The sequence below is a fragment of the Malania oleifera genome, chromosome 3 (genome assembly GCF_029873635.1).
Source record: "Malania oleifera isolate guangnan ecotype guangnan chromosome 3, ASM2987363v1, whole genome shotgun sequence".
NCBI lineage: Eukaryota > Viridiplantae > Streptophyta > Magnoliopsida > Santalales > Ximeniaceae > Malania > Malania oleifera.
In genome coordinates this window covers 15,368,748-15,378,030 of record NC_080419.1, presented here as the reverse complement: position 1 = coordinate 15,378,030, position 9,283 = coordinate 15,368,748, and the positions used below count along the sequence as shown (strand labels likewise).

Below are 9,283 nucleotides of genomic sequence, written 5' to 3'. Positions count from 1 at the left end.
ATGACATATAAAGAATATTTATATTGTCAATATACAAACCTACTAAGAATATGTATCTAATTAAATTTATGCCCAAAAACTTATAAATCTAAAAATAAAAAATAAAAAATTAACACTTAGTAATCCAATAAATGAAATAATTAGGGGCGTGTTATATTACATTATTATAACGTAAAAGTATTATTTTGATTTTTATTAACATATTACTATTATAAATAGAACAATAAGATGTGATAATATTGCATTACGAGTGCCTTGATGTCCAAATCCAATAAACCAACTCCGTGAGGGCAATTTCCTTCCAAAAGTATAGATTTCATTTCATTTCGAAACATGTTAGACTCTTGTCATGTTATCTACTTTTAAATTTAAATAAAAATTAAATGATCATATAAATTTAAATATAATTAAAATCAAAGTATACATAAATTTTTAAAAATAATAATTAAACCAATTACAAAATACTTTTACTATTTTTTGTCATGTATAATAAAATTTTTATTATAAAGTAAAATAATTATAATAAATTTAATTTTTATTATAATAATTTTTTAATATGTATTATTTGTAATTTGATTATTTTAATTATATTTTTACAATATTTTGATTTACAGATGAACATAAGCATACATATTTTAATTAAAATTTTGATTTATATTAATTTTATAAATATTAACCAAATATACAGTTGGTTTCTATTTTATATTTTATATTTTCTATTTTTAAGTTTTAAATTTTTATTTTTCTAATTTTTGACATCATACCAAAGCTCTAAGCTTCCAAATACCTACATAATTCTTCTACTGGAAAATGGTAAAATTTTATTGTTTACGGGAATGTATCTAACCGCAGATAACAACAATCAATAAACCAATAAAGAATGCCAACACTACTCAACGCTATACAACAATTACAGAAAATACAACACCTGCCTCAAAATTTTGCCACAGTCTCTGATCACCACCTCGGGGCTCACACACAGCATCCCATCTCCTACCTCTAATGAAGCTAACTCACACACAGCCTGTTGAGCAGCACATGTGCCAGCATGAGGTCCACAAAGTACTGGTGCCCGATTTGGCCGTCCCTCCACCGCATCTTCGCCGGAGCTCGGCCGTAATGCACGCCGTCGTTACACCGGTTATCGAAATGCCAAGCGTAGCTCAAGTCAAAGTCATCAATCACCCCTGCAATCAACCCTGCTTCTCTCAACTTCTCCAAGAACACCCAATTGAAAGCCTCCATCTTGTTAGGATTGAATGCCAACGTCCTCGCATACCCGCCGGTCGCCACCGTCGTCCGGTATATGAATTCCGGCACGGGCTGCCCCCTCCGCCGCACCGACTCCATCACCTCCGCCCAAAACTTCGCCGCGTACTCTGCTCCTTGGGCGAATTGTCTGATATTTCGCCAGTAGACGCCGTCGTGTAACCCGGAGTTCATGATCATCGTGTCCGGGATTGTGTTTTCCGAGAAGTACTGCTTCAAAAGATTTCGAAATCTTTCGTCTCTTAGCGAGTGCAAGCCCAGATAATTTTTTGTCTCGTTTGAATGGCCATTGAAGATGCTGGTGATTCGAACAGACTGAGATGGGTCTTTGGGGTTCGTGAAATTCATGTCGAACCGCCGGGGAACTGACGGAATATTGGGCAAATCAAGGATGAAATTGAGCATGTTTCGAATCGTGTCGACGTGATTCGAATCGCCCCAGAAGAAAATCCATCGGTTCTTCAAACAATTCCAAGCAGAGTCGCCGGTAAATATTTTGAAGGAGCAATGGCTCGAGTAGACCCAACCATTGCTCTCCAAAAGAGCCAATGAACCATTACACCATTGATTACGGCAGGCAAAATCGGGTCTCAGGCACCGGTACCGGCCATCGTCTCCAATCTGGCAATCATCGTTCTTTGCGAGCCTCGTCCACCTCCCGGACCAAACATCTCTCGTGAAGTCAGATTTTGTGCAAGTCCGCAACTCCGGTAATTGAGCTTTCTTCTTAGAGTAAAATTTGATGGATAATCGTCTGAGTTCTTTGTCGAAAGCGAACCGTTCGGGAGAGAATTTGAGACCCTCGAAGTGCCGGAAAAGGAGAATCACGCTGAAATTGTAATTCCCTGCAAAATCAGGATGAACTTGGAGCGAAAATGAGTAAGAACCATTGCCCAAATCTTTGACGGGTGGTCGAGATTTCCACCTCTCCCCGGAAATATCGGTCTCAAAGTAATCTCCACCCAAACACCGAGGATTCCCGGAATCATCCAGTGCTCGAAAAACAAATTCATGAATTTCTCCGGCGGAGAGCTCGATCGAATCTCGACCGTCCAAACCATGAATCGCTATTTTCAGAGTCCTCGAGTCTTTGCAGGGCACACCACCGGGAGCCAACCAACGAGCCAGGAGATTCGACGTCAAATTCTGCTCTAACTCAGCCGATATCCATCTCAAGTTCGCCGGAGCTTGTGGTTGCGCCAGATTCAGGTTGGGTTTTCGGTAAACCGGAGATGAAGCAGGTTGCTTATGATTGTTCGTAGGCAATTGCGGTTTAGAGTGACTGCGATTTTCAGGATTTTTGCGGTGGATCAAATGGGTCACATTGGGATGGTTTTGGGTATGATTATTAACGGGGACGTAATGGATGTGCAGAGTGAAATTATGGGTGTTCTGGGTCAGATCCCGGTCAGTATAGGTCAAAGTAACCGACCTATTGAGCTTCAAAGTAGCATACTCTCGCCGGAAACTCCTTGCCTCAATCAATCTCTTTACATTACACCCATCAATGCTCCAAACCGCCAACGTTCCCAGAAAAACGACGGCCGTCAACACCCACAAGCGCCATTGAAGCAGATGGTTTGGCCGGGGAACCCATAGGTACGCCAGCGGCCAGCTCACTCCTTTCTCCGGCATCTAAACGACAACAAATTTAACAAACCCAACTAACAAGAACAAACTTTCACGGGAAACTTGCGGAGAAAAGAGGAACGCGCTCCCCCCCAAAAAAATAAATATGCTTCAGGAGTACGTTTACCTGTTCTTTTTAATTGGCAACCGAGAAAATTTTCTATCGGAACATAAATTTTTTTTGATCTTCTCGAGAAAATAGGATGAGTAATTAAACTTACTCTAATAACTCAATGCTGTAGCTTTCAATGATACTATCCCTCCTTTCCCTCTTATCTTCTTCCACTCGTCTTTTGGCCTGTGCGGAAAGCTCAAATTAATCACAGAAATCCGAGCTTTTCGGCCTGCGAAGAAAAAAAGAAGACGGCGACGCGATCTCCTCTGATGAGAACAAGAGAGAGAGAGAGAGAGGGAGAGGGGGGTGGGGGGGAGGAGGAGAGAGATATTGGGTAATTTGGGTGTGGGAAAATGCGGACTGTGCCGAAGAGCCACCAAAGGCTCGTGAAGACGACAATTTTTTGCGCGTGGACAATAGTACCCTTGAGAAAATTCCTAAATTATTGGTGAGGTCCAGTAGAATAATGCAGCGCCGACAGGTGCGGTGGGTTTGATAAAAAGGGGGCGTCGGTGGGTGGAGAAATTATACAGGGACACGTGGAATGGGAGGCGGGGTGTGTTGGGGGTAATAATGTCTTTTAGCGTGATCTGTGCATGGGGATTCGTGGGATGGTGAATGTACGGTGCCACTTGGTGTCACGTGAGTCGGAGCTGCGTCGAGGCGGGCAGTGTGTGCCAGCGTAAGGCTGATCATGCGGACGGCACAGATGCATCCACCTGGACCACCTCCTCTCCAAAAGCAATGCTGTTCTACACGAGCGCGTGATCTTTATGGTCCAGTTTTTTTATGGTTTTATTATTAATTTAAAATAAAATATTAAATAATACTCACACTAATACTTACAAAATAGATTTATTATGAAAAGACTAAAATTTAAAAAGTTTTACATAGGTTCAGTTGATGCGTGGTAGAAAGCCTCACAAGATGATCCTGCGAGATTTGTGTAGAAAATGAGACGACGTATGACGCGTGACAAATCTCGCAGGACCATGCTGCGAGATTTGTTTGATCTGATCTCTTTCCCTTCCTTTCACTCGCGAACAAAAAGTAGAGACTGTCTGCAAAGCTTCACTTGCAGAAAGAGCAGAGAGGAGGACAACGGCAGCAGATGACTGTTCGGGAGTGGGCGACTATAGGTGACCGTTCATGGAGTGGGCGAGTGTAGGTGACTGTTCAAACAAAAGCTATAAAAACACGAAAATGGGGTATGTATTTTTTCTTACCGTAAAATAAAATTTGCTTCTTTGAGTACTTATTTAACAAACGTTCAAAGATTTGTTTGGTTTAACTTCATATAGTATTGTGTGATTTCGATTTTTTCGTTGAAGGCTACATCCAGAAACCTCAATGTTAGGTTTCATTTCATTTGTGTTTTTCCATTTTTTTTTTTATTCCTATTCTTTGGCTTTTGGTTTTTAGCTTTTAGTTCATCCAAATTTAAAGAGTAGAAAAGAAATTGAATATAATCCATATTTCATGTTGTATATATAGAGTTTGCCTCCATGCTAGTTTATTTCAGCAATTAAATTTATTTCAACAATTAAATTTTTAGTGCATGATACACACACACACACACACACACACATACATACATAGAATAATTTTTTTCATCAATTAAATTTTTAGGTCATCCAAATTTATTGAGTTTGCCTCCATGTTAGTTTTTTTTATAAAAATGAAATATAATGTGTAGGGTTTCCAATAAAGAAACAATAATTAAAATTTAAATGTTAAAGTTAATTAAGATTAAATTACTATATTTTACTCATAATCATAAAAAAGTATTAAATAATGACATTTAAAATAGCGTGTGAATCCCTACATTGCATATGTTGTTTATTATGCACGTGCATGATTGCATTTTTGTGTATTAAAATATTAATAGATTATAAGAATTTAATTACATTCATGACACCAGATTTGCTCTTTAATAAATTTATTCTAAGATTTTAAAGATTTTCTCTCCTTCTATTAGTAAAAAGATAAAAAATTTTAGGGATATAAGTGTCAAAAATCAAATGTTAGAAAAAATTTTAAAAAGGTATGTGAGATTTTTGAAATCTTAGAGGATGTAAAGTAACTCAACCCTAGTTGGAGTCGGCGGCTCTCCTAAGGTTCCCTCATCTGGGATCCTTGGGGAAGGGGATCAAGTTGGCCCTTGTGAACAGCAATAATTTATAGACATAGGTATAAATATATTTTTTAATCTAATTTTGGTTTAATTTACTTTCGTAGGTGTTTACAATTTCCTAAGGGTCGATCTCTAAATGGCAGGAAGCTCGAGCAATGTTCAGTGACGGTATTATTGTATATGAGGGGGGGAATTATAATCGGAGTAGAGGGTGTTAGTTATAGTACTACGCCGGTTCGACCAATTTGAATTGGTCGTAGGTGTAAATTAAATAAATAGTACTCAAAGATATATATATATATATATATATATATATATATATATATTTATTTATTTGCATATTGATCCAGATCAATATACATTGCGGGTGACCGCAAGATACCCTATACGGGGGTATAATGATACAATCCTCTACGAGACTGTTCCCGTAACTAATGATTATGGTCTGCACATTGTGTTGGATGCACACTGTGTAGGTACGACATATTTAATTGTACAATTATATGTCGATACCATTCCTCACATGGGTGTCACCGCGGATAGGTAGATGGGAACGTCTGCCGAGCATGTGGTTGAAGTGAAGGAAGACACCCAACAGACACGTCATTATGATATGATTGCAAAAGAAGGTATTGAACCATACACGAATGCGGATGTTGGTGGGATGCCTGTTGTGGATTTGAACGAATGTCCGGGATCATCGTTCGAGCCGCAGACGTACGAATGACCTGGTCTTCACAAGGATGATCATGTAGTTTGCAAAGAAGTTCCAGCAGAACGTCCAAGATCGTTGTTCACCATTGCGAAAAATGCATTAGACGAGGGGATGAACATTACGAATGATGTTAATTTACAAGATGACACGTATGAGCAGAAAATGGGTGAAGGGACGAATATGATCAAGGGTGATGCATCGACATCAATCGCCACATTGAAAGAGTTCATAAATCGTAGTTTTGGCTATTCGATCTTGGCTTTTCGATCGCAGCTGATATTGCGGGACTATCCAGTAGACTGGCTGACTCCCCATCTGACTCTGCTACCACCCCATCAATGTCATTTTTATTGGACGACATTTTCGGTGGGGAGAAGGTCGATGCACCCGCTATGCTATCTCATTCTCGTCTAAAGACATCATGTTAGTTCTCTCCGTGTGCGCTTCGCATGAATGATAATTACGCAGTATCTTTTGGCATCCACATACAGGACGACAGGACTGGACACCTTCTAGTGACCCAAAGAATTATGATATTTAAATAATAAAGAGGAAGAAAAAGGAAATTAAAAAGGGACACGGAAGGTCCTCGTCGACAAGAAGATACAGAGAGATTTTTTTTCCCATTTCTGAATTTCGTTGACGAGAAGCAGATGTTCGTCGACGAACGTCCTTCTTGACCTTGTCGACGAGGTGACGTGGCTCGTCGACGAAGGCCAGTGTATAAATAGGTCGAACCTCATTTTTAAGCTAAAATTCGACGCTCAAACTCTCTCTCTCACCTCCCTTCATCCCTCCACCCTTCTCTCTTAATTTTTGGGCCCATTTGTTGTCAGATTGACAATCCGAAGCCACCACGACACTCTTGGAGAAGTTCTCTACATATATGCTGAAGTGGATCGTTGGTGGGACGAGTTTGGAATTCATCACAAATTCAGGGTAAGGTCTTTTGTTCAATATTTGGCTTTACTATAGTTGTAAGAAATGTTATATACGAAGAAATACTGAAGTTTAGTCCTGGGAGATGTTATTTTTAGGGTGTCGATTGGGGAAACCAGCGGGTGTTGAGTTGATTGTTTAAGGGGCTTTTTTTCAGGAATCAGGTAAGGGGATAAACTAAGTCAGTTGTTTTTCATGGAAATATATGTATAATTTTACAGCATTTAATTTCAGGAAAATAAATGTATATTAGTATTATGTTTGGAAAATAATGCTGTAAATCATGGTATGATTTAAATATGAATAATATCTATCTTGTGTGACATGAGTAAAATTTACTATGGGAATGCTATGTTTAAAAATAAGTATGTTTACTGTTTCTAGAAAAATGTTGAAATGATACAAAAATTTTATATGATATATCGACGTATGGGGCGAGAGTTTTAATATGATATATCGGCGTATGAGATGAGGGTTTTATGTGATATGCCGGCATACAGGACGAGCCTTATATATGATATGTCAGCATACGGACTGAGAATTTTATTTGATATGTAATACGACGTACGGGTCGTGATTGATAAAATACGAAATGTCGACATAAGGGTTAATGATTTTCACGTTATGTATGCAAAATGATGTGATGATATTAACTTGACAATTATTATTATGAAATAGCCATGTATCACTATTTGAATATATGCTATATGTTATCAGAACTTGGTTGACTTGGTTTGGGCTTCCACGAGCACGATACCGTAGCTATGTGATCATGATCATTATGATGTTAGTGTTACCGTTGTCGTATGGGGCAGCGGGAGGATGGATAGTCGATGTGGTTTATTGTAGTGTTGGCGCCCCTGGTGTATGGACTAGGTCTGACAGACCTATCGTACTTATAGACTGTACTTTTGACTTGGTAGTGGTTGGCCAACCATTATCAGGTCCCGCCTTCGAGCCACACAACTCAGTAATGTGGAGGTAATACATGACAACAGTCAGCTAACCTACCAGGGTTGCTTTCATATTATTATTATTATATGAGATGAATTATGCTATGAAAATCCATTATGTTCTTCCATGTTATGATTATACATGTTTTTTCCATAAATGATACAAACATATTTATTAGATATGCTTATATATGCTCTTGTGTATAACACGGTTAAACTCATGTTGTCACACACTAGTATTAGTTTATTTCCCTTACTGAGAGGTGTCTCACCTCTGATTATATGAACATTTCAGGAGCCCACGATAGGTGAGCGGATAAAGCTCCGCTGAGATAGATTCAGCTGACCTGCCCTTTCTGAAGGGTAAGTATTTTGTTAGGATCGGATGGGTTTTGTGAGAAGTGACCCTAGGACTCTTTTGGAACGTGTATTTATAAATACGATGGATGTAGTAATTCTGGTATTGAGATGGATGGTATTATATGTATAATATTACGAGATGTTTATGATTTTATGTTTCTTACTGCTTAGGCTTCCATATTGTGTTTCTGACGTATCTTTGATACCCACGGGTTCAGGTTGATTATGATCTGCTAGATTTATTATATTGGTTTTGTATGTATTATTTAAAAAAAAAATAAATGGAAATTAAGCAGGTTGTTACACACCTTATGCAGATGACCAACAGGGAGAAGGCAAATGCAGATGGCAGCCACCACGACCCTGGAGATGACCTCGTTGCGGCACCGAGTAGTATAACATTATTTTTATTTTATTTGTATATCATTGATTATTTTTATTTGATTTGTATATCATTAATTATTTTCATTTCATTTGTATAACATTTGATTATTTTCACTTCATTTGTATAGTCATGTGTCTTGTGCATACTTCATATAATATTATCAAGAATGACATTTAAGAAATGTAAACTTTGAAAAAAACAAAAAAAACTTATATGATTTTATCCAACATAAGCACTATGTTTTCATTATGGAATTTAAGAAGTTGTTTCTTGTTTATTTCATGTTGAAATTTATAAAACACAAATAAAAATTGCACCATCATATGTTTTATGATCCCTACTTACCAATTCTTACATTGTGATGCAATACAAATGTACTTATGGTTTGGAGTTATCTGTATAAATAGACTTTTATGAACTCTTGTTTATAATATATTTTCACACTTTCACGTGTAAAATATGTATGCCGGAGTGAGATGTGAAATGTACACAAAAAGTGAGGGAGAGAACATGGCTAACCCAAGACCTTAGATTTCTGAATAAAATTTGGTGTCTACAATATATATGTGCATTCTCATAAAAAATAAAATTTTTAAATTTGACTATTGCAATGAATAACATTTAATCCGTTCATATTGTTTTAAGAAGCAAAAAAAAAAAAAAAAAACCTAACGCATGATAATTGTTAGAGAAGAAGAAATTAAAAATTTTCATGCATATGATTTTTGCTTAGTTCTATATGTTTGGACATTAAACTAGATTAACAATTCATTCATTCAATTAG

General features: G+C 37.5%; 1 protein-coding gene across 1 annotated transcript; it reads right to left on the bottom strand.

Moving 5' to 3' along the window:
- Positions 1-801: 801 nt before the first annotated feature.
- Positions 802-3,371, bottom strand: LOC131150212 (uncharacterized). The gene has a single exon (XM_058100811.1). The coding sequence runs from the start codon at positions 2,902-2,904 to the stop codon at positions 1,009-1,011; it is 1,896 nt and encodes a 631-aa protein (XP_057956794.1). The 5' UTR covers positions 2,905-3,371; the 3' UTR covers positions 802-1,008.
- Positions 3,372-9,283: the final 5,912 nt, after the last annotated feature.